We start from the raw sequence: 24,812 nt of genomic DNA on the forward strand, positions 1-24,812 counted from the left end.
GTGGTGTAAAAGGATTTTTCTCTCTCTCTCCAAACAAGGAGATCAAGACTAAACTTTGTCAAAAGGCTGTTTACCTATCAACTTGTGAGAAACTGGTTTCCTGCTCATTTCCTTCCCAGACTTCTCCAGTTTTGCACAATACAGCACTGAGGAAATTTTCTCTAGTACACAAATGTCCTGCATTAGCTGGGTTTGTTACTGTGGATAATGGCGTTGGTCTTGAGACTGGAAAGCAAGAGGGGAAAAATATCAGCCTGCTGCCATCAAAGAGGTGGGTGGTTAGTTCTCCACCATATTTCCCCGCCTAAAAGTTACCTTCTCTTACGACCGACGCAGGCAAATGGTAAGGCTTGGCTCTCTCTCCAGCCAGCTGCCTTTGAATTCGTGGAAGGATCTTGCCATATTGGGGTAATGCAGAATTTCGGGCAACTGCCCTCTCTCTCAAGCGAGGATCATGATCATTCTGATGAAGGAAAAGCATAAAGCAAAACTTTAACTAATTACAAGAAGTTCCTTGCACAGACTCTGTGCTATTTCTAATTAGTGAGCAGATTTCCTCTACGGGTGTGGGAAAACACCTCCACTGCACAGAACAGCGGCAAGTTCTACCCATCCGCACACACCGATTTCACCTGGTACTTTTAGCAAAGTGGAAGGAAGACTGGAATAGCAACAGAGCCTACAACTTGAAGTTAAAACAATGCTGGCACTCTGCAGAACCTTCTTCTGATACACCTGTTACCACCTGCAATTTTCTGATATCACCTGCAATTTGCAAACGACTTACTACATAGCAGGCTTTCCCTTGTTCTTCCTGAAACACCAGTGCCCTGAATATAGAGGACAACTGGAAATTACCCTGGACAACATGATGTGAAGATTAAAACAAGCAAGAAAAAGCGGCCTACGCACACCACCTGGCCGCATGACAATTTTCAAATGCAGGACCTACGACTTCCAAAACCACCTTAGAAGTTTGAGTCACTGGAAAACTATGATTCCAGAAAACAGCAAACGCGTCACAAATCCAGAACACAAGTTCATGTAACACAAAATGTAATCTGGCTATTTTGAGAAATAGAGGTTAGACAAGAATTTTTGTCATAAAAGCCATGAAATGAAAGTTGTGGAATTGGAGAGCACACTGTAACTCGCAGAAATTAAAAAAAACAAAGAAAACCCACAGAAATTTAACCTGTGGATTGGCACCTAGCCTGCTCTCAGCTAGAAAAATACAGTTGCGTGCAAGACACAAGCGATGACATACAACCTACTCGTCATCCCACAGGAAGGAGTGACACAAACAACTTCCAGTAATCTAAGCCACGCATAACATACGTATCTCAATAACGGAATGGTAAGACTGGCTGATGGGAAAGATACATGTTTATTCCTCAGATGCAAACAAACTGTTCTCAGTGGGGTCAACAGTGGTGTGTAACATTTAATTTATAGCTTCATAGAGTAGCTTTGGAGTAGTGACGTATATTGGTCAACATTTAGCTTCAGCTGTAACCAAAGGTGTAGAAAGTTATTCCGAGTGTTTCAAAGACTGGTATGAAAAAAACAAAGCAGGATTTTTATTGAGTACTATCCAAACCAGTTAGTAACACCCAGCAGAAACTTGCACGCTTGACAGAACAGAACTTTCACGCTTACCATAAGATTGACGTTCATGGATTGATTCAGCTCTAGGGCTGCAATGTAGTTGGCACGCTGCAGATGGTGAACTAAAAGGAATTCTCGATTCTGAACACCAGCACTGGTCCTTAAAAACTTCTCCAAACACTCCTATGAGAAAAAAAAAATCATTCCAAAAATCTGTTATGGCTCTGCCTTTTCTCTTTTCAAAGAGACGATGAACATTTTTCCTTGCTCCCACTTACTTGTTCGGTGTCTGTGAAAGGCAGCTTCAGCAAGTCTTCCATCAGGCCCATCTCACGGCACGTTTCGTAGATGTGTTTTAAGAGGTATTCTAAGTTTGCCTGAGTGGCATGTTGGTGCAACAGACCCCAAGCCTCCACCATGCACCTGTAATTAATTTTTCAGACGTAAAGGGATGTTAATAGCATAACCAAAGAGATGCCCCAAGTCTTGTACTCAAAGTTTAAAGGAAACTTAGGGGATGATGATTTCTATTCTTTGTTCTCCATTTTCACAAGATTTGCGTGACAAAATGGTGGGGTATATTTCTTTACCTATTGGAGAGCAACACAGTGAGGAGAAGCTGCACTTCCCCGGTGCTTGACACTGATGGATTCATCATCTGGATATATCTGAGGGCTTGCCCATGCTCCCCTTGGCACATGAGGGATTGAATAATTCTCTTGTGCTGCCATGACGCGGTTTTGATTGTAGCGGGATGAAAGAGCAGGGCCAGTGAATTCTGTACAAGTTAGAGATCGGGTTTTAAAATCATTTTCTAGATTATAGCTTTGTACTGCAATGTATGTCTAACTCAACTCTACCATACTTACTTCGTAATCATCGTGATCTAGAAGCCAAAAACCTTCAACAAGCTTAACAAGTCCCCAAGGCATGCCAAAGGCAGTTGGGAAGGAGTCGATTGAAGTTTCTGTCTCACTCGGAAAGGAACGCTTGATATCCAGCAGCAAGTAAATTGTCTGACATCAGGTATCTCATTAAGGCTAATCAGTTTGTAAGACCAAAAGTTTATCACATTACCTTTAGAAAAACATAATGAAGTAAGAATATAAAAGTGGTAGGAAGCAGAAAATACATTCAAAACATTGGAGCATCCAACGCTCAATTATTACAGCAAATAAATTCCACAGTTGGTTTTTTCCCTCATGTCCAGCGTCTATAAAACAGTGTAAATTGTGGCATCCTTACAGTACAGCTCAGCTCCGAATGCTTAAAACTGGATTTAAACCAGTATGCGGGTCACTCATTGGTAGCGTCATTTTCTCTTTCTGACGTCCGTTTTTAGGGACATCATCTAACAAGACAGCTCCGGGCTATAAGCGTTTCTAAGTCCCTTGCTCTCTAGGCTCCCCTCGCGGGTTAGGAAACAAACAGCAAAAGCAAGGCTGTGTATTTCAGCAGCTTAAAAATTAAGTTTCTGCCCCATGACTTTTCTCTTCTCCCTGTTGCTTATTCCGTGTGCCTGCACTTTCAACGGAACCAAAGCAAGCACCGTGAGCTGCGCTGGAAAACCCGTGATTTCAGCAAAAATCCGGTACTGGTAAACCACTCTTAGAAATCCTTTTGCTCTGAAACAGAAATTGTTTTATAACCCATCATGGGTGTTTTAGACAATTTTAAACGGTGTTTAAATTTGGAGAAAAACTAAGGACATTTTATATCTTCAACCCTTATTACTAAAACTGTTTTCTCCCTATCGGAGAAGACTTTTGCAACAAAACGTTTAAGAAAAAAGTCATCAAAAATCCACAGTACAAAGAAATAAAACAGCGCTTCTGTCTACAACTTAACGCTAAACTAAATGTTTTCACTTGCATCGTCTTTGAAGCATAAATGAAAAAATGTCATGAAACAGGTCGGCGACCAACACTGAAGAACATTTATGTGCATCCCCTGGAGGTGTAATAAAAATAACTAGAAAGGATACAATTGCGTGTTTGCAGTTTTCTTCAATGTTTTCTAGCAAATAGAGATCCAGCAGTGCCTGAAATGAAAAAATTAAAAGTTCTGAAAAAACGCCTGTCTTCCCTAAATCATTGGCTTTTGGGTGGGGTTTGGCGGGGAGGGCGGCCGTTTGTTGTTGTTCTCAGTGAACAGGACACTCACATGCAAACTGGCAGGCGGGTATTTCCCAGTTCCTCCTGCATCTCTCCGCCACAGCTTCTCCACTTGGTCTCCTAACTGGGAAACCATTCCATCAACCATCAAGCAGTCCGAGTCCCATTTTCCTCTGGAACAAAAGGTAGCAAGGATTTGGACAGAGTTAAACACTAATTCCAGCCTCCCGGTGTAACGGCTTTCCTCCAGTCTTCTGCTGACTGCAGCCCTGCCCTTTCATCTCCCGATGGCACAAAGCAGAAAAAGGACACTAGAGGCTCTGTGCTTCGAAGGAACACACGAGCCTGTATGTAAGTTACTTGAGAAGTAAGCCAAGGAAGATGAACTTTGAAGTCAATACCTCCTACCCTGCAGCTTCCACCTTAACTCACCTTGCAGCCTCTTGGTCACAGTGCCATCGCCGAAGCTTGGTCAGGTCTTTATTCAGTTTTCAGTACAATTTCCAAAGAAAAACCTATTATCGGCTAATCCAAGGCATGCCGCCTATGTGCTAGGCAGCTAGTCCAGGAAAGAGAGCTGACGTTAGCAAGTGACTTCTATCCGACAGCCAGGAGAGTGCGAGGCGTGCCCACTCCATGTAACTCCAACCATCTCACGAAATCACACCACGTACTTGTGAGAAGGGGACTTAGGCCAATACAGTTATGACCCTCTATTGGTCATGTGCTCATAATCGGTCATATGGTCATATGGAGGTGACTGATCCTGTCCTAATCACATGGCCTTTTTCAGTAGTCAGAAATTATACACATTAGCCAATGAATAAAGTAGACCCGAAAAATGATGATACCAACCAGTGGTACTAAGCAGAGGTAGATAGCAACGTTTTAACACAGGAAAGTAACCTCTCTGTTCAACAGAACACACGTGTCACTGAAGTCAAGAGTATTGCTGGCAGCGGCATTACGCATAGCCCATGCAACTGTTGAGATAAAAGCCATTCCCTTCCACTTCTGATTTTGCCGTGGAAGTGTTCTAGAGTCTTCCTCTAGCTCTTACCTTGATAAACGCTCAAGTTTCTGTCGGTGACCAGTATAGTAGCTCTCAATCAGAGGATAATTGTAGAAAGGTCTTGACAAACGCGTATCGTCATCTACAGGCAACAAAGTAGAAGCAAGTTAAAGCAGTCATATCACACTTGTAAACGAAAATTTTTGCCTAAAGAGACAGAAGATCGTACAAGCTAAGCATCAAGAAGCCTCCAACTCTGAAAGAAGCCAATCCTCTTTCCGCCTTTGCTAAAAGAACTCTAAGAGACAAGACTCAATTCCTTCTTGCCCCAAGTGCCGTTTCAAGGTTACAGTTCATGCAGCATTCACAACATGTAGGGTAAGCTGAAGTTCACTATAAAAAAAACCACCCAGTTCTCAAAGGGAATGGTTTCTAAACATGCCGCGTGAGCATCTGTGAGACAATTAAGGCTGACAATGGAATTTCTAATCCATCCAACTAAAGAAGGATTTCCAAGGTGTACTTTCTCCTCAAGCAACTGATAGAAAGTTCAAAACATGCAGGTAATGCTCTCATTGTAAAAACAAGCATTCCGGTACTTGTTTAATAGTACTTTGTTTAAAATCTCAAGTAGTTCAAGCTGTGGACACAAGCAGCGCCTTGAAGTCAGGGGTCCATTGCTATTCCTAAAATCCACCCAGGAAAGCAACTGCCTGCCTCATTCTATGCTGTGTACTTGACAACCCAGCAAAATCTCAACTTCACCCACAGAACTTCAGCACACCCTGCCACTGAACCAGCACGACTTCTTCCTGACGAAACCGTTACAAAAACATGGCTAAGCACGCGTTCGTGGGAGTCACTCACTGGATGGTCGCCTTGTTACAAACGTATGACAGGTCACGCTTACCTAAACCCTCTGGAAGGAGACCGGATCGACAGAACCAGATGACCACTCGTGCATACAAAGAAATGAGGCCGGTTACCGCTTGCTTATTTGTCAAGTCTGCAAAACCTGAAAAAAGGCAGGAGATGATTAGCGTTATGCAATTCTGGTCATTTTCACAAAACTCCCTTCATCCTACTAAACCAAAAGTATAAAAATAGCACATTAGAAATCTTTGTCTTTGCGTTTTTCATGCTGTATCGCTTTCTTATTTGAAGAAAAAACCCACTATCACCACCAAAACAAAAAGCAACCCCTATAAAGAACTAAACTCACTAAAGGCTAAAATAAAAAAAAAAAACAAAAACCCCAAAGCCTGAACTACTAAATGCACGCAGGAATAAGACATCTGTTTCTCACGTAGCAGAGATTCTTCTGATAGCAAAGGGATATTCTTTTCTTTTCTCAATAGGCCAAGAACCATTTCTAAGAGAAAAAGCTGTAGAAACTCAAGTAACTTACTTTGCACGTTACTCGTTTACGCTTCCTTCGTATTGTTTAGCAATTTGCAACACGGTGTCTGCATGCAACTAGAACTTGCTAGCTAAGAACTCAAAGGAATAGTTTTCAGCAATACCACATTCGGTTGCTGTAATTTCAGCCCAGTTGCCTACAAAGCTTCTCTCTGAATGTAGCCTCCCCCACCCCCTTGCATGAGCTCCACCATAAACTGTTGCCCTGAACTCCATGCGTGTTTTGTGGTGGTCCCAAGCGCTCAGCTTTAAGCCCCTTCTCCCAGCTAAATGTGACTGTCTTCCAATCCTCAAAAACAACAAAAGCCCATGTTGCCACAATTCCAAATCTTAATAAAACATACCAAAGATTTTGTAGCACTACTACAAACCTTTTTCAGTAAGCTCTTGTGCTTCTGTGAGAAAACAGTTTAAGACCGTGCTAAGGTTGCTCAAAAGCAACTGGCAGCGCTGGAGAGACCGTAATGTCTGGGGGTCAATGAAGTTGCGAGAGCCATCAAACAGCGGAACACCTTTTCAAGAATAAATATTAAATCGTTAGCCGACAGAGCAATTCCAGAGTTTCAAGGCGCACTTCAAGGACCGCGTGCAATATCCTATAGCGGCGTATTACTGAGGAAGCTCAATCAGAAAGAACGACTTTAGGTTTGCAGAATGACTACACTAGTACTCACAGATTTGGTCAAATTCTTCCTTTGTAGAGATCACTTGGTTCCATGTCCACTCAAGAACAAACCGTAAATTACCAGCAGAACTCAGCTGCTCTTTAAACAAAGAGAACAAAAAAGAAATGAATCAACAGGCTCCAACTCAAAGAGGTACCACGTAAAAAAACAACGTTCGAAGTATTACCTTCAGATATCCAATGTTTAATGCATCCAGTCAGAAGTCCCACAGAACCTGTCTGGACAGCAGCTGACAATACTGCTTCCAGCTGCTCCTCCTAAACGTAACAGACAAACTCAAATGAGAATCTTACCTACTTGCACCATGTGAACCATCAACAGTAAATGTTTCTTTCTAACTGTATACTCATTCAGACATCACAAAGTCAATCAGGACACAGGCCAGGAATGCCACGTCCTTTCTCTTAATTCCAGCCACAGGCTGGACTGCTCACTGCTCTGAGGAACACATTAACACACTTTTCCTCTGACATTTCAACTTACTGCAGCCTAATTCTAATCTTTCTTCGCATGCCTCTGCATTACAGTCTTCACGTACTGAGTTCCAACTATTTTCAGAAACATCCTCTGCTATCACCTGTTACGCATTCTGTGCATGTAGGTTTGCCATTGGAGTGCACGAAGGGGCAGAACAAATACACTGTTTGCTTGGAAACACTTCAAGCTACAGCCAAGCAGTTTTCTAGACTGTGAAGACATGAAGCAGGTCTCATACCCAAAAACACTGTTAGAATTTTCAGTCAGCCAGCAAATTAAGTTATAAGTCAGCCAGAAAAGGAAGGTCAAAAAAAGCGTACCCCCTCCACGAGCAGCGCTGGCAAATTGGTAACAATGCCCAGTGACTGGAAAAAGGGAAACACTGCACCCATTTTCAAAAATGGTAGAAAGGAGGACCCTGGGAACTACCGATCTGTCAGCCTCACTTCTGTGCCTTGGAAGATCGTGGAACAGATCTTCCTAGAAGCTATGCCAAGGCACACGGAGGACAGGGATGTGATTTGAGACAGCCAGCATGGCTTCACCAGGGGCAAGTCCTGCCTGACCAACCTACTGGCCTTCTATGATGGAGTGACTACACCAGTGGACAAGGGAAGAGCTACGGGTTCATTTACCTGGACTTCTGTAAGGCCTTTGACATGGTCCCCCACAACATCCTTCCCTCTAAATTGGAGAGACAGGGATCCAATGGGTGGACTGTTTGGTGGCTGAGGAATTGGTTGGATGGTGGCATCCAGAGGGTAGCGGTCAATGGCTGCATGTCCAGATGGAGATCAGTAACAAGTGGTGTTCCTCAAGGATCCATATTGGAACCAGTACTGTTTAGGATCTCCATCGGTGACATGGACAGTGGGATCAAGTGCACCCTCAACAAGTTTGCAGATGACAGCAAGCTCAGTGGTGCGGCTGACATGTCTGGAGGATGGGATGCCATCCAGAGGGACCTGGACAAGCTCGAGAAGTGGGCCTGTGTGAAGCTCATGAGGTTCAACAATGCCAAGTGCACCTTGGGCAACCCCCAGTATCAATACAGGCTGGGGGATGAAGGGATTGAGAGCAGCCTCGAGGAGAAGGACTTGGGGGTACCGGTGGATGAAAAGCTGGACGTGAGTCAACTGTGCACGTGCAGCACAGAAGGCCCACCATATCCTGGGCTGCATCCAAAGAAGTGCAGCCAGCAGGTCGAGGCAGGTGACTGTGCCCCTTGGAGGGCTGGAGCACCTCTCCTGTGAGGACAGGCTGAGAGAATTGGGGTTGTTCAACCTGGAGAAGAAAAAGCTCCGAGAAGACTTTATTAGGGGTTTCAGTAGTTAGAAGGCGGTTATGAGAAAGATGGGGACAAACTTTTTTGCAGGGCCTGTTGCGATAGGACACAGGGGTAACGGCTTTAAACTAAAAGAGGATAGATTCAGTCTTGATATACAGAAGACATTTTTTACAATGAGGGTGGTGAAACACTGGAAGAGGTTGCCAGGAGAGGTGGTAGATGTGCCATCCCTGGAACCATTCAAGGTCAGGCTGGATGGGGCACTGAGCAACCTGATCTAGGTGAAGACGTCCCTGCTCACCGCAGGAGAGGTTGACTACATGATCTTTTAAGGTCCCTTCCAACCCAAACGATTCTATGAATTTTCTGAAATAACAGAAAAGTGAAACATTTACATTCTAATAGGTTTAAATTTTAGGCTCTTCAAATACTGGATTATAATGTGGTGCTAATCCTTTAGAAGAATAATTCACAGGTATGCACAGACGCGCGATATTAAGTAGTAGCTTATCTCAGCTGGAGTTCTCATACTTCTTTCAGATGAAAGGATCCCTCAGAAAACTTTATTTTGTTGCGGGGGGTGATGAGGGGAGGGGAGATTTGTTTGTTTTTTTAAACACACTGAAAAGTATCTTTCCCTTCCAGGCAAAACCATGACATTCAAAGCGATTTCTACACATTAGAAGACACATGAGATGTTTCCACCTTTTCTGAATACTGGTTTCAGGCAAGGAAACACACCAAATACTGCTCACAGTGGCAAACAAAACTACAAAGCAAGCTTCTTGACCCTACTTCTGAAATTTGTCTTCCTAACACTCACAGGAAATCCCTGCTCAAATGCATAACAAGCCTGATGTAGAATCCAGGAGGCAGGAAGATGAGGGCAGCGGGAAGGCTACTCTCCCCTTCCTGCTGATGGCTCCACTGCATGATGACCAGCTGGCTGATCCTTTCGCTTAGACCCTGCCGGGGGGAAGAAGATGGGCTGCTCATCACAAAGGCTCCATCTCTCACGGAACTCTTCAAATGACAGAGAATGGTTGATGCAAATGGAAAACCTATGGCAGGGGGAGTGAAGTCACTGTGGTGGCATAAAGCACATAGAAGGTAGCGAGTGTCATGAGATAAAGGTGATTAAGGTGTTGCAGCTGCAAGAGGGCAGTCTCAGAGGAGCAAATTGGGCTACTGCAGCACAAGGCAGAGGCTACAGAGGTGAAGATCCGCCCGGAGAGGATGCAGAAAAGCCTACCGATGAAGGGAAAACGAGGGTAAGCCGTGAAGAAATTGCCAGGGAGAGCTGACAGCAGTAATCCTTTACCACAGCCCACTTCCTTGGAAGCAAATGATCACGTACAGTGACAGTGCAGCAAGCCGACGTCTGCAAGAGCTCGCATCCCAGTGAGACGCCCCCATCGTCGGCTACTGCACTGAACCACTGCTTTGAGAAACTGACAGGGATGGAGGTTGCTCTGGGGGACACATGCATTATGTTTGGCATGACCAGCACTGACTGCACGCTTCCCTGTGCGCATCTGTGTGTGGCACCGAATTAAGAGAGGGGTCTCTAAAGACAGATCTCTTAGGGCTGTTCCCAGTCAAAGTCACTACTTTGGATCTAAGGATACGATTACTTCTGCTAGCTCAGGTCACGCCTGTATTTCAACGAAACTTTGCAAAGAATCCAAAAATTGGATTCTCGTGTCTTGTAGCCCCTCCAGCCCTGTCAGACCAGATGGATGTATTTCCCCCTTGATTCCCTCATAGGCACTCACCTGACTCAAACTGGATGGCTGGACATCAGCTGGTCTTGGAGACAGCAAGCCAGCTACAAGACACCTATTGTAGCTATCCTGAATGGCTTCCCATATTGAAGGACCAGATTTCTTCAAAAAATTCAAGGTCTGAAACATCAATCGAAAACCACAGATTAAGACAGCATTGTTATTCCGTCACTACGCTTCTGGATAACCTCTAAAAGGAAGAATCTAAATGTTCACTGACACCGTCAGACAGCCTGAACCACTAAGATGCTTTAGGTTAGCAATCTGCGTAATTAAGTCTTTTCTACCTTCTCTGTCTATACACAGGCCTTGCTCTTTCCCTCAACACTGACACAAAATACATTCTATATAAGCTCAGCTAACATGCAACTTCACGCTTTGGAAGATCCTTTCCATGCCTATTCGTATGGAAGCCGATTCATGTTGGAAACATTTAGTGAGCTGAAACTTCACTCAAAATTATCTGTCACAATCTGTGCCGTGGCTCAGAAGTTATAATTTGGCCGAGTTTGGGAGAAAACAAAATTTTCACTCCTCAAACAGTTATGTGATTTTTCATCTTCTCCATTCCCTCCTTTTTCCAAGAGAATCAGGGATCAAAACTCTAACTCAAGACTATGCAGGCAGTTCGACTGAGGGGCAATAAAGAAGTAACACCTTTCCCCGCCTTCTACAGTGGTTTTGTTCTTGCTCCTGGAGCAACGTTGCGTTCCTTTCTAGACATTCAATCCCCGATCGTGCTTCAAGAGGAGACAACGGCAGTTGTACAGTCCCAAGAGGGGACCTAAAACATTACCATTTGCATACAACTGGCGACAGGATACAATTGCAACTATGCGTGTGGACGGGCAGGATGAGCATGAAACGGTCCCTAACACGGAAAGCAGTGCAACAGAAAACTTAGAAAAGCTACATCTCCTGCCACTCGCAATAAAGATACAGTAAAAGATCACCTCCTTCTGGAAGCCGGTGCAAGTCATGTGAACGACTCCGGAGGGCAGCAAGCACGTACCATCTGCAGAAACAGGGAACGTTTGACAACCTTCCGTACTCTCACAGTTATGGCATGACCAGTTTACATTTTTTACACACCGGTATCTAGAAACATATAACTGAGTGCTTTGAGCTTCAGTTCACAGTCATTTCAGGCTATAACCAGCACCACTTCACCGGCTACATTACAAAAGCACCAAAACTCAGCCGGCTGTCAGATATGTTTCACAATAGTAAATACCTTGTCAGTACAACGCGATCAGAGTTGGGTTTGGGGGGGACTGGGTGTTTTTTGGTTTGGTTTGGGTTTTGAATGACAAACAATGACTGAACAAGAGAACCAATGAATGGCATTTGACCTCATTTTAAGCTTATCACTCTCAAAAGCAGTGAAATACCTACCAAAGTTATAGGTGCTTGGATTAAAAAACCGCTCAGGTGGTGGATAAGAAGGAGGAACTCCCCGACTTAGACTCCACTCATGGACCAGAATATCCAAAAGGAGCTTCGGAGAAGTCACGCTCACTACGGTATCCAGCAACCACAGTGCAAAATAGGGGCACTCATGAGGGAATTCTTCCGGCCTTAAAGAAAACAAGCGCGTAAGCTAAATGCCGACATTCAAATGAATTATTGGCAGGCATATGGAAAACTACTGAAGAAAAATCTACCTTAGTGAATCTGGCATTTGAGCAGAATACCAGCGATTAATGTCAAATACACCCAGGTAAGTAGATGGTTTTCCCTGACCGTACGTATTCACTTGCCAACTGAAGACTGAGACACTGGTGTCAGGAGACGTGACTGTAAAAGACAAGACGTTGTTTCTGACTTGTAGAAAATACGATAGATCCGATAGTTTTAAAACACCACTTTCTATTTTGGCTTCATTCTGTTCTGTCACTCGTGAAACACAACACTTCCTAAGAGTGATTACAGTAATTACGGAATAGCAAACATCTCTGTGATAGGTTTCAGTCACACTGCCCCTTTTTCTTGTCCCCTCGTCCAGATCACTGGCCAAGATACTAAAGAGAAGTGGCCCCAGTGCAGTGCCCTGGGGAACAGCACTTGTGACGGGCTACCATCTGGATGCAGATGCGGACATCGGTTTGAAGAAGGGAAAAAATTCTGGTAACATTCCTAAGCAATGGAGAGTTTGAACTTCTTGTTCAAAGATGGCAGCTGGAGGAGTAAAACGACTGACCATCATCATACAAACGGCCCCACCATACATCGCGATAGCATGTCAGCAAGCATAAAATAAAACCCACTTTCTCCCTTAAAGAAGTCCCACATAACTTAAGCATCCATTTTTTCTTCGTAAATAATCCCAACAATCTAGTCTATGCAGATAGGCAAGACTTTCAGACTGTGGGGACAGAACAGCATTCGTTGCTTAGGTTCCAAAAGCACTTCTTTTAAAATCACCAAACACAGACATCAGAACAAACCTTCATTTACGCTATCCTCTCCGTCAACGTCGCTGCGGAATTTTTCGACAGTCTGGCAGCTGATTAATTTCGTACTCCTCGTCTGGCCTCTCAAGGGAAAGACTCCACCCGTGAGATCTAAACTGAACTTTTCGCCACAGTATTCCAAACCCTGGGGGAAAAATCAGAGAAGAGAGCAAATGTCATTCTAAGATAAAAACATACATTATGGCTAAATATGAAAGACAGTCTAACAGAATAGGCTTATTATACTGTGTATTTTGCATGAGCCTATTTCTGATGGTAAATAGAAACTACGCCTGACATGCAAGAGAATGCAGTGTCAAATCGTAACGGGTAAGTTTGGCTGTAAAGGCTTTGCAGATCTAAACATGCTTTGCAGAATTCCTTGCAACATCAAGGTTTCTTTAAAAAACCTAAATAAATCTCTACAAAGGGATATCTGAAATAGTGCAACACACATGCATGCAAAGCTCTTGGCTCTGCATCTTGACTACAGAACTCATGATGTTAGAGAAGTCCCAGCAAAAGAGCAGTAAGCCTTAACTGAAATACCGGCAAGGTAATACTGAACGGCAAGCAAAGCCCTTCTAAAACTAAAACACCCAATCCGGGTGCGCTGCTCCTCTAGAGCAACGTATGTTTCTGTCATAAAAACCCTGCACATCAACAAAGATAAGGAGATGGCATCCAGAACGTGCTGAATCACTGGAAGATCCTTCTACTTGGTCACCGTGATAGATAATGCATTTTAAAGAAATTTTTTCCAAACACCTAACCTCTATCTATGCAAAAGCAACAGTGCCAAATGAGGAAGCACCTTTCCTACACATAAGCAAAACACTCAAAAATCTAAACTAATCCAAAAAAAATCAAAAGGCACAGTCCCTACAAAAACCAGAGTACCACGATACAAGAGTCACCCCTGTTTCGTTCCATAGCTATTGAGAATATGCAAGAGAAAGTACCAAATCAGGAGGAAAGACTTGCTCTGAACTAAGATTACTGTCCCCTCAAAAAGATTTTGGAAGACTTCCAGGCGTACAACTGAATGGAACTGCACATCTAATAGATGCGCCTTGTCTCTGTTAGCTATCTGAGATACAAGGATACCTCACGTCTGTATTTTAAACGCATCCTCCTTGGAGCCAGATCTAACATTTAGGTACACTCTTCTGACCAAATTACATATTTTCCTGGCTTTAAGAGTAGATTGAATAGGTCACCCAGCCAAAAAGAAGAACGAGTTATCTTTACAGCTACTAAGTGTCAGGATCAACACTGAAGAGACACTGTAGGTGCATTTCATGTGAAAAGTCCGGCTGACAAAGCTCTAAGGGAAACCAAGAACATAAAACTGAAGATCAGCAAAGAATAGAGTATGACTGTATTTTAAGAAAGGGAGAGAGACAGAAGCTTATTCAAGTCCGAAGCTTGGTCAAACCAAGCGATTCAAGGCCCAGTCTTCTCTTCCTACATGCCATTCGTTTGGTATTTCAGAATAATTTTATTTGCAAAAGCCGCGTCCTCTTGAGGAATTTCATTTATACGGGCTCTTTGCAGATGAATCTAGCTGGAACACACGACACTGCAGTATAAAATGGTACGCCTTCTTTCCAAAAGGTATGGACAAAGGCCGTGCCCAAGAAGACTCAGCAAAACATTATTATTTTTTCAGCCAGCTCTGAAGTTTGATGGTAAATCTCACCCCTGTAACTCAACTGATACTCCCTTAGAGAAAATTACTATTGTCTGCTTTTCCCACGCATGCACCTCTTACCTCATACATGACTTGTCCTGAGGCCACGCGTTTTCTGTCACCAAACGCTAACTGCAGCAGGTGTAAACTCACCACATCGCCTTCACTGAAAAAGGGATAAATTATGAAATTTGGTTACAAAGCTGCTTTATAGTCCTCATTGTCGTGTTAGTAGACCTAGACGTTTTCTTAATAGCATGCTCCCACTGAAAAGAACACCACCTCTTCCCAAAACATGATCATCGGCCACATTTAGCCACTGAAACATGAAGGAGGGCGTTTTGACACTAACAGCTTCAGGGGCAAAAGCCAACCGTACAATTGGAAAGCTGTAATATGTTGTATGGACTAAGAATTGTTGGAAATAGTTCTTCACAATGAAGAGTTCTCCATCAAAACTGCTTTGAAGTCAAGTTTTAAAAGACTGCCACTCTACCAACAGCTGAGCTGATGGAATCGCTTGCTGATGCAGAAAGAGAGATCTCTCTGCCCTTCCCTTACCACCAAAGTTCCCCTCCCCCTCTTGCACACTCTGCACCCTTCCAAGTCCGATTTGATTCAGCAGAACAGCAGGAACCCATTGGCTTTTCTGCTGAATCATTTTCTGCCAGGGGAGCTGCACTGGCTCACCAAGGCTCCACAGACTGCTGACGCTGGCACAAGGCCATCGGCAATACTGTCACCGCCGCCTTTAGGGGCGGCAGGCTGTTGTGTGGGCACGTCTGGTGTTCTAGATCTGCAGCCTCAACTGCTCCTAGTGGTACTTTAATACCACGGTGTGACTATCAAACAAATGATGAAGCGGTCATCGAGGAACAAAAGCAAACCATTTGAGAATGCGAGCAGAAGAATATGGCCACTGTTGCTTTGCCTTCTGACAGAAGGCAGGAACTAGTAGGTCCCTCTTCACGTCTGGTAAATCCTGTAAAAATTGCATTCTAAGTTTAACACCTTCCGTACCGGAAAGAATCGCAGACACACAACAAATACACATGTTCAACTGTATGGGAACAAATATCCTTAAAAACAAAAAGAATTAATTCAGTGGCTGATAGTTAAAGTTTTTATTCACCTTTCCTGCGTAGACTGAACAGCCCACAAGTAGCAGCAATTGCGAGGATCATTCTCCGGCTCTTGAAAAGTGACAGCATAGACAGGAATCCTCCCTCCTTCAAGCTGAGAGTGGTGCCTACAGGTTTAGGGGAAAAAAAAAGCAAAACGAAAAAGAAAACAAAAGGGGAGCCTAGTGGCCCAAACACAGGTAGTTTCTCGTTTCTTGGACTACGTCAAGCATTGTTCTTCCTGACTTCTGAACCTTATTTGTACCTCCACACTCTACTCTTGCCACCTAATTATTCCTCCACTGTCTATTTATGCATCCAACAGCTTCTGGGGAGTCAGTGCAGATCTGCTGAAGGGAATCCCAACCAGAAGTTAGCCAAATATTTCAGGTGAGATTGCTCCTTCGGCCAAAGCTGACATGCAGGAAAGAATACATTTTTCAGGCACAGGTCAGCTATTGAGTTTTCATGTCTCACTAGTTTCACCCTGGACACTTTAGAGAATATCGGCACCAAAATCACATCACTGACATACTTCAGCCTTTCAATGGATGCCCCAGTTGCAGTAACCGGTTCTGAAAACCCCAGGAAGCATGCTTCCCACAATTCCTCAATCCACAGGCACAAGAAGGAAAACAATCCTAGTCCACTGGGGAGAAGGCGGACCACTTCATCCAGGTATGACTGAAAAGTTACGTCAGAAGAGGATTTCTGAACGTGCCAAGATTATACTCATACTCATTTCAGTCCCTGAAAAAGTTCTCTTTACATTCACATATACTTCCTTAAGCAACAAATCGAGAGCCCCACACCTCCAGGCATGGCCAAGTGTAAAGGCCTACTTACTCTCTCTTCAAAGTTTTCATATTCCAGAGCGACAGGTAGCCATCCGAGAAACCCACAACGAGCTGGTTGCTTCTGCTTATGTAGCACAGGGCTGATACTGCTGTTCCGGAAGCATTTTGTAGTTGAAAACAGAGACACCTCCCTTCGCTGGTCGCAGTTTCTCTTCTTTGTGCAACTTCAGCAGGATTTTTAGTGACAACTTCTAGATCTACACACACAAAACCAAGCAATAAATGAATACGTTATGCCATTTAGGCTGCATTTTAGGCACTGATGTGACAACCCCTATCATCTAATGCTACCGTGCCAGGCACAACAGCCATTTATGCAACACTTTTTTTTGCCATTTCCATTATGTATGTCTTCAAAGAACATAAGAACTCTCGGATCAGACAAGTATTCTCACTCACATTTGAAAGCTAGGTAAAAACGTAACCTTAATAACGTAACCAAATTCTTCCTGGACTCTGAAAAGCAGGAGTTTGGGCCTCGTGATGCAATTTGAAGTGGCACCTCGTGTTTGAAGTGGCACCAATTGCTGAAGCTGCTGTTGTAATAGCCTAAACGGTGTATGCAAGCTGAGTACACCTATTCGAGATTTCATTCATCCAAATGCATGGGTGTTGGTAAGTGGGGTTTATTTTAAAAAACAAGCCCAAAATTTGCCCCAAGTCAATTAACACAAGCAGAAGAGCATTCCCGGGAAACAGGGCTCCTCCAACACAACTTCCTACCAGGCGGCCGCACCGGCTCACGTGGCAAAATTCCTACACCTCTCTGGCAAGAATCATAGTGGCACAGGGATCTTGGTGGGAGGGGGCATTTACAACACTGCGAGGAGCAGTCAGACGCTCCCAGGTTTAATCAGGTCAGGACTATACGATGTCAAACTGCCACCTGTAACCAGTCGTCAGAAATGTCTGACACAAGGGTCTTCAAAGTGGGATGCATACTGTTTCGTTAGAAGACAGAAGTTTTCTTGCGTTTAAATTCATGTGGAAAAACTGCAGGCTTACCCAATGCTTCGATATCATTCTGAGTGCAGGAGCAATCATCCAAACTAAGGTCAACCAGAAGTAGATGGCCAGCATCTGTAGCCACTGCTGCCACCCCAAAGAGCCATCGCAGACTCTGATGGAGGTGCTGAGTGCTCACGCTGGGTCCTCCGTGATTCGCTATGGGTTCTATAGCGGTTACCTACAGGAAAACTACAAGTTACTATTTGAGCTCTTTGACAAGCTCAATAGAAAAAGTAAATACAGGAGCATCAAAGCATTGTTTGCAATTAGATCAAGAAAAGAGACAAAGACAAAAAAGCCCCGTACAAAAACCTGTTACTGCCTTCCATTTACTAGATTTCCTGCGGGTAAGTGACTTAACTTCAACTTAAATGGGGCATTCTATTAGTACAGCTTAGCAATTTCCATTTCCTACTTCGCAGTACTTAACTGGAGGAAAACACAGAAAATCAGTTATACGCAAGAAACTTTATCGTATTCAAGGGGCTTAAGACAGACAAACACAACTACATCGAGGTCTCCCACCGCTCACAGCCCACCAGCACCGCGATACAGTCTATGCCTTCTTTGACAAACGGGCGTTAGGATAAATCAGGGCTCGAGAGTCAGACGAGGCAGCGGCCAAGTTGCATGGGAGACACACCATTTCCATGGGAGTGAAACGTATTTAGAAAGCGTTGAAGGGAGAGACCAGCTTAGTAAAATTCACACTAGTCCGCATTTAGAAGAAAAGTAACAACCACATAAAGGAAAAGAAGCTTTAAATGCACACCAGCGCTTTCACGAATGTTGAGAAAAATGTTAAAAGCCAGCCTAAAGCAGCAGCTTCTCAGATAAAAAGGTGACTCCACCTAAAGGAGGAAGCGCACACTGCTCTTTCACGTGCCCAGCAGTCTGCACGCAACTGTCTCACAAGGCGAAGACAGACCTTTCAGCACACGTTGCAGCACATCCCAGGACAACACTGACTGCTAGAGCAGAGACACGAGCACACAAAGACTCCTGCGCTAAAGCTGCACGTATTTCTCTCTCTCAGTGACCCCAATACGAATGCTTACTACTAGTCATCACACTGTAGCATTACAAACAAACAAAACTCCACCTGTATTCTAGCAAGTCAAACCAAAGCACCTGATGGAAAGCTGGCTAAGAAGTTAGTTAGTTAGTTGTTGCAGATTCTAAGATGATAGAAATATAGTGAATCTTGATGTTCTATTGACTTCCACCGATTCTTGTTTACATTGAGATAATGAGGCTAGGGGACACACATCATTTGAGTTTCTGGGTTACAGAAGACAGAAAACATCAGCAACATTACACCAGTGTGTCCCATCTACACAAACACACTAGTCAGAGAGCAGAGATTCAAGGACTGCAGGCTGAAAGGTGACCTCCCAACAATCTGTCAGATAACTCACTAGAGGCTCTTTTTTCCTCTCCTAAGTCAACAGAAAAATGTGTTCTCCTCAGCCTGCTTGCTAGGCTGAGATTCAAGGCAATGTGTCGAAGTCATTTACAGCACAACTATGGAATTCTGAGCCATTTTAAAGACGGTATTTCTGATGGAAATCAAGCAATTAGGGCCAAAAAAAGGTGCTTTTCAATGCCTTTTTGTGGAAGGAGAGAATCAGGTAACTCTGTGCTCTACAATAAAACCAGAAAACTTGTTTTACTCTCAGCAAACTCAAACAATAATGGCACATTAAGCCCAAGATTTTACAGCAACGCCGTCTTGACTGGATACTCTCAAGTGACAGGATGTTAACGCACGATAGAAAAAATACCTCCTACAAAGAGACGCTCCAAAGCTTGTCCTAAAACAGGCCTACGCAGCACCTAACAACATCAAAGCTTCGTTTCTCCAATTAAAAAGTACCTACCCTCCCGGGAAGAACAACTGCTTTAACCACTCTTGAGAGTCCAAGGTCGTACAGACAGAGAACACTTCCCTCTGCGTCTTCCAACCCAACCAGCAGTCCAGTTCTCTTCTCCCAGGAAAACTCCTTCACCACACGAACAGTGGGAGGCTGTTCATTGACTCCACTGAAACGGTACGCAGAGAGCCGCTCTCCTGTCACACAGTTCACCACCTCAAGGTGAGGACCACGTGCCAACCACGCCAGGCCGTTTCTCCCTGTGAGAGAAAAGAAAGAGGACTGAAGCAAATGTCCAACGGAAGACTGAAAACAGCTGAAAAAAAATCACAGTGCCTGCCCCTTTCCTTCAATAAACGTACCTAGCAGAGGAAGACCGACCTACCTCATTCTAGTCAATGATTCAAAATCACCCGTTGAAATCCCCAAGCAATCCCTCCTAAAATTAACCACCTTGTTATTTTGCATTTGTACTTGTCATTCCCGCACCGAAGAATCTGGGTTGTTTGGGATAAAGATGACAAGGTCCTGATCGACAGCCTTTATACCATATTCGCCTTGGTTTTGCTAGAAATGATCTAAACGCATATGGGAATACAAGTCTTAGAGCGTAGAGGAAGAATCGAAGGCATTTTGTTTCACTGAACTACTGCCAGCCCAAAGGAAGTATGAGCTCAATCCCTGCATTTACACTCAGGTAGATAGATTCTACCTGGTCTTAACAGAAGCCTAGACCTCCAGATAGGCACCCAGCTCTACTGTCACATCACCTGGAAAGTCCACTTCAAAGTTTAACTATACTCACGTTTTAATATTAGCATTTGTCATCGCTGAAGCACCCTTTTTGTTCTCTCTCTCTAAACAGGATGCCTCTTAACAGCACCAACCTGACACAGCTGATACGATGACCTGAGGCTTCAGGTAGCCTCCAGGCAAGAACAACTTTATACCGAGACCAAATTTAAAGGAAAATGCTCACCTCCAGAAAACCTCCCGCACAGCACCGAGCCGAGGGTTCCCTCATCTTCCCCAAGTGCCTGAAGAGTCACCTCTGGAAACTGCAGCAGACTGCTCGTTACCTCAGCTGTTAGGTCTCGCATTCTTCACTGTAAATACAGGAAAAAATTGCACAACTAGACTCACGTCAGCCAGAAATATTCTTGAGAGTGACAGAAGTTTCATCAGTATGCAGTGAAAAATCCCCTAGACATCACCTCTAGCTCTATTTCTTGCAAATAATGGCACTCGGGAGACTTTTTGCTCTCCCAGCAGAGCAAAAGGAGAATCCTTTGCTTTTCTGATGCCTGTGAGATCACCAACAAAAAGTGACCCAGACGTATCAACAGAGAAATAACAGGAAAAAGCCCAATACACTGAGTTCAAGTCTACTCACACAGGTTAGGAAGATGGGAGCTGAGAAAAATCAGATTTTAAAAAGCTTCTCAGTAACAGGTACAACTTTCCATTTGTCCTTTCCCTTGATTTCGTACTTTACCCTTTGTTACTTATTGTCAGTTGTCTTCTAGCAGCCAAAATTACCATTGGTCTTCACCTTAAGTACTTATGACTTCCAAACTATTTCCAAAGAAAGGAGCGTACCACGAGTCACAGGCTGAGGATAGATTTTTGCATTAAAAAGCTCCAAGAAGAATAAACATGGAGAAATTACATGTTCAAGCAGAATCACATTCAGCCAAGTCAGGGTTCAGGGACGTCAGTTTTGACTGACGGTAGTACCTGAAAATCCGTTTCAAGGGCCAACAATGCAATGGGCTTACTGACGAAAAAGCTAAAAATATGGCCAGCCGCAGCTGAAGAGGTGGTTTCACAAAACATGCTGACTTCCCTGCCACCAAAAGAGAGGACTTGCTGCCGCCTCCCATCTCTCCATCTGCTCCTTTGTTCTACTACCGTACTCCTGTGGCTCACCTCGCGCTGCCTTAACAGTGCCTTAGAGCACTTTAGGAGCCAAGTTCACTCCCTGAGCAGGCAGGAAACTCACCCAGAAAAGCAGGTGGTGTTCCACCAGCTTCGAGAGCTCAACTGCCTTGCAGAGACAACCAGCAAGCATAAGAGGTGGCACAAGGAAGGAGGCAGGACCACGCATCGGGAAGAAGGAGAGGGAATTTGTCCATCTCCTTTTTGTGGCAGTCAGCCCGGGCTGCTAGCTCATACCCGGGTGAAACGGCACACTCAGTTTGCAGGGAGGGCTAAAAACCCCTTCACTTTTAGAAAGGACACCACCCAGGACACAGTCAGGCATCTTTTAAGGCAACTTTTAACTCCCTCTTGCACGGAGAGACTCCCTAGCTCTCTGGGAAAGGCTGCAGCTGACAGGCGTCGTTCTTTCATTCCGCCAGAGGTGGAAGCTAAAGTGATTTCAGGGAAGGGTTATAAAAGGGTTTATAAAAGTTATACCAATTTTTGAATTGTTGTTAGTGACTGGTTCCATGACATTTTCCCCAGAGAAACAGGAAGCAACTCACAAGCACTGGAGGAGCAGCAGATGGAAAAGTCACTTTCTGCACTCTCGTAGTCGTCAGGTTCAGTGAATTTGCACTTTGCCGGATTTTACTCCTGCAGAAAGAGGATTTAGCGAGTGAGTGAGCAGGTGATTTAGGGAGTACCACCGGGTCAGGTCTTTCCCGCTTAGGCAGAAAGCCTCCCCGCTCCCGGCGGTTTAGGCAAAAACCCTACATTTCATCCAAGCCCTAAGCTGTAGTCTAAAAAGCCACCAGCGTGACAGAGACGGTCTGTACCAGAATCCTACAGTCGGCCTTATTTCACTCAAGTGCAGCCTACAGATTGTCTTGCCGAGTTTGTGCAGATGCTCCACAAGCACAAAGCTACAGCAGAAGGTGAGACGAGGAAAGAATTTCAGCTCTCTACCCCAACAGCCCCCAACAGCGAAGACCCTGTGTCTGATGCAGACCACAGATGTGACATCCCTCTCCATGAAAAAACAAACAAAACCAACACAGATCAGAACTTGACGCTGGAGCCACTTTACCCAGCTACCTCCTGCGGTTATTCCCTAACACGACTATACTTCCGTTCAAGAGTTGCAGTCCCCGTCTACCGTGGCGAAGCTCGCAGCGGTTCCCAAAGGCACTTCTGACCTTACGCTCTTTTTTACCTTGCTCGGTGCACCTGGACAGACAGACGTAGGCGCTGAGTGTCTCAGGACAGAACATACACGCAGCCTTCCCAGCACAGGGAGACAGTGGTGAGCAAGGCACTCCCAGCACACCACACCGCTCGCCTCTCCCAGCACGAATTCCAGAATCCCAGCACGAATTCCAGAATCCCAGCATCACAATGAAGAGAAAGGCCTTCCAGAATCACTGGAGGTCCTCTGGTCCAGCCCCCCTGCTCAGGCAGGGTCACCTACAGCAGGCTGCCCACGACCGTGTCCAGGCGGCTTTTGCGTATCTCATTCTGAAACATACTTTGACAAAGAGCAACCTGACAAGCCCAACTGCAAATGCATTTGCAACACGTGCAACAGGCCCGGCTTGTTGGTGACTCTCTCCTGCCAATTTAAGGCTTCTCTCCACCACACAAGTCAAGCAATACCACACCAGCAAAGCCTTGTCACCATTAGTTCTCTAAAACTGTATCCGACAGCTTCCTAGGTAGAAGGCACAAAATTAACAGAAGCCTGATTATGTTCGTTTCACTGTCTTAACAAAGCAAACCCCAGGCAGATCAATGCAGGAAAACCAGTTGATGCAGCAGGTGAACAAGAAGCTGTCCTCAGCAGAACAGGGTACGGTACTGTGTGCCCAAACGCCTGTGCCAGCTGCCAGCCAAGACCGATACAACCATCCAGAGGGAGCACCTGAACGACCCCGGTTAGCCATACACCCCACACAGGGCTCAGCATTCCCGACAGAATTAAGTCCCTAATTTTTATCAAACCCCCATCATTTTATCAAACATGATCAGGAAGCAATTATTAGATCTGAAAGACTGACGCCACGCTTCCTTTCTATTGGCAGAAGTTCCAGACCTGGAGTCACGGTTTATTAAGGAAGGGCAGAGAGGGGCGTGAGTAACAAATCTTAAAGATGACAAAAAGGGGAAAACATCAGACTCAGAAGACCAGAGGTTAATGGATCTGGCCGCAATGCCCGTTACTGGGAAACTCGCCTGAGCCACAGCAATGTGCTGGTGCTCCCACTCCTTCCAGGCTTCCTCCGGACGGGACTCCCACGTGGCCTGTGTGCTCCGGATCCGCCACTCATTCCCAGCCAGCAGAAACTCTTCTCCCTCCTGCCTGCAATAGCCTTACTTACACTGGGTTTGGGCTTTTGTCTTGATCAGCACTTGATAAGGGAACTGACTCTGAGCAACTGGATGTGCCCACGCCAGTGCTGCAGATGAGGACAGGGACCATTTCTCAAAGGCAGAGCTGTCTTCTTTTCTTCTCAAGTTTTTAAAACCAATGTGTCTGTGGAGAAAAAAACCAAACAGAACACCTTTGAAAAAAAATCCCAAGTCACAGCTATTAAGTACTACTCCTGTATCGCCAGGCAGAAATGCAGCGGTGCTGCTAAGATGCCTTAATAGAGCAGAGCACCAGCTGGCCAGCAGGCAGTAAGGGGAGAGCAGCCGCTGTCAGGGAGCGCCCACCCCAGACAAGGCTTCTGGGGGTCTTGGTTCACATGGGCCTCATCTCCGGGTCAGATGGAGTCCTAATTCAGACACAACAAGGGGTCTGCGTTCATCGGCACGTGAAAGCAATTCAGCTCTTTGCAGGACTGAACTGGTGCGGGAAACGTTAAATCTTCTGCTCCTGATATCTCCTCGTAGCCAGGCAGCTGCAGCCACGCGGTCACTGAGCCATGAACCGCGTTGGGACAGCAGACATCTAAGTGCCTGAGCTCTTTTCAGGGGAGCTGGAATAAGAAGGAATAATTAGTGCTGGAGTGCCAGCGAAAGCCAGGCGAAAGCCTGTCTGGAAGGACTGCAAAGAGGGCCGTTTTCAGTTCTGAGCCCCAGAAAGGCCAGGAGGAGAGAGGGAACCTGCAATAGTCATTACCAGACTGACTTCACACTCACACAGATGAAACTGAGGACAGTGAAATGCCGCTTTTCCTTTCAGATCACTGCTGGGTGTAAAGTCAGAAACATACAGTGTACTCTCTGCTACCGACGACAGCTTCTGTGTTTAAGGGACAGAGAAGAGAGTGTTCAGTGTACGCCATCGCGTGCCCCGTTTCTGGTATTTCTGTTCCTGACTACGATTTGCCACCACTCCTGGACAAAGTGAGCAGTTTTACAATGCGAGCTGTAGCCACAACTGGCAGAAATCATCCCATTGCAGTACTTCCTGCGCTGACGACAAATGCCCACAGGGCGACCCACTCTGCATCTAACAGGGTAAAAGGCAACGATGAGAGAAAAGCTGAAAGT

The 24,812-nt window shown here is 44.9% G+C and overlaps 1 protein-coding gene across 1 annotated transcript; it reads right to left on the minus strand.

Annotated features, from left to right (window-relative positions):
* Positions 1 to 70: 70 nt before the first annotated feature.
* LOC141740748 (protein ELYS-like) lies at positions 71 to 20,494 on the minus strand. Its single transcript, XM_074579941.1, has 24 exons — positions 20,374 to 20,494; positions 19,401 to 19,654; positions 17,518 to 17,698; positions 16,502 to 16,709; positions 15,667 to 15,783; positions 14,616 to 14,700; positions 12,836 to 12,986; positions 12,053 to 12,185; positions 11,784 to 11,965; positions 11,342 to 11,403; positions 10,380 to 10,508; positions 7,006 to 7,096; positions 6,828 to 6,917; positions 6,525 to 6,665; positions 5,645 to 5,749; positions 4,783 to 4,876; positions 3,772 to 3,895; positions 3,593 to 3,649; positions 2,478 to 2,624; positions 2,199 to 2,386; positions 1,887 to 2,031; positions 1,660 to 1,791; positions 316 to 463; positions 71 to 225 (listed from the first exon to the last, which is right to left on the minus strand). Exons 1-24 carry the CDS (start codon positions 20,492 to 20,494, stop codon positions 71 to 73), a joined length of 3,240 nt encoding a protein of 1,079 aa, XP_074436042.1.
* Between the last annotated feature and the right edge of the window lie 4,318 nt (positions 20,495 to 24,812).

The sequence above is a fragment of the Larus michahellis genome, chromosome 3 (assembly GCF_964199755.1).
Source record: "Larus michahellis chromosome 3, bLarMic1.1, whole genome shotgun sequence".
NCBI lineage: Eukaryota > Metazoa > Chordata > Aves > Charadriiformes > Laridae > Larus > Larus michahellis.